The 1,262-nt window shown below is 44.1% G+C and overlaps 1 protein-coding gene across 1 annotated transcript; it reads left to right on the forward strand.

Annotated features, from left to right (window-relative positions):
* LOC102177076 (olfactory receptor 52B4-like) lies at window positions 1–945 on the forward strand. Its single transcript, XM_005689895.2, has one exon. The coding sequence runs from the start codon at window positions 1–3 to the stop codon at window positions 943–945; it is 945 nt and encodes a 314-aa protein (XP_005689952.2).

A 1,262-nucleotide genomic window follows, 5' to 3' on the forward strand; every position in this document is an offset into this window, starting at 1 on the left:
ATGACTGCTTCTAACCACAGCAGTGTTAGCCACACAGTCTTCCATTTGCTGGGCATCCCTGGCCTTGAGGATCAGCATGTGTGGATCTCCATCCCCTTCTTCATTTCCTATGTCGTTGCCCTGCTTGGGAACAGCCTGCTCATCTGCATTATCTTCATGGAACAGAGCCTCCATGAACCCATGTATCTCTTCCTCTGCATGCTGTCCGGAGCAGACCTTGTCCTCTCCACGTGCACAGTCCCTCAGGCTTTGGCCATCTTCTGGTTCAATGCGAGGGAGATCTCCCTGGATCGCTGCATCACTCAACTCTTCTTCATCCATTCCACCTTCATCTCTGAGTCGGGGATCTTGCTGGTGATGGCATTTGACCGCTACATAGCCATATGCTACCCACTGAGATACGCCACTATTCTTACACACACACTAATTGGGAAAATCGGTGTGATTGCCTTTCTGAGAAGTTATTGTACAGTTTTCCCCATAATATTTCTTTTGAAAAGGTTGACTTTTTGCCAAAATAATGTCATTCCACACACCTATTGTGAACACATTGGCTTGGCCAAATACGCTTGTAATGACATTCAAGTGAACATCTGGTATGGGTTTTCTGTCCTCATGTTAACAGTGGTCTTAGATGTCCTATTAATTTTTGTTTCTTACATTCTGATTCTCCATGCTGTCTTCCACATCCCTTCCCAAGATGCTCGTCACAAGGCTCTCAACACGTGTGGCTCCCATGTCTGTGTCATCATTCTCTTTTATGGACCTGGAATCTTCACAATCCTTACTCAGAGGTTTGGCCGCCACATTCCACCTCATATCCACATCTTGTTGGCTAATGTCTGCATGCTTGCTCCACCTATGCTGAATCCCATCATTTATGGGATCAAGACCAAGCAAATCTGGGAGCAGGTAGCTCATGTGTTGTTTATAAAGAAGAAATAACTTTAGCATAAGATGTGAGTTTTCAGAATCTCTAGGTATCTGTGAAGAAGTCTATGGAAGTGGTGGGAGGGATCAGCTGAAACACTAGGAAACAGCTCTGTGAGTCCTGTCTGAGAACAAGTTCACCCCGAGATTGCAGAATTTAGTTTTCTGTTGTCAAAACAACCTGGCAGAGTGAAGCCATGTTTAACTAACTAAGCAACCTCCTTCAAAGACCCTGGAACAGGATGGATTGATTTTCAGAAGTCATCTATAATTAATAACACTATAGTATAATCTTCAGAATTAGATGAAGGAAGAACAGTATTCTAGCTTGG

The sequence above is a fragment of the Capra hircus genome, chromosome 15, assembly GCF_001704415.2.
Source record: "Capra hircus breed San Clemente chromosome 15, ASM170441v1, whole genome shotgun sequence".
Taxonomy (NCBI): domain Eukaryota; kingdom Metazoa; phylum Chordata; class Mammalia; order Artiodactyla; family Bovidae; genus Capra; species Capra hircus.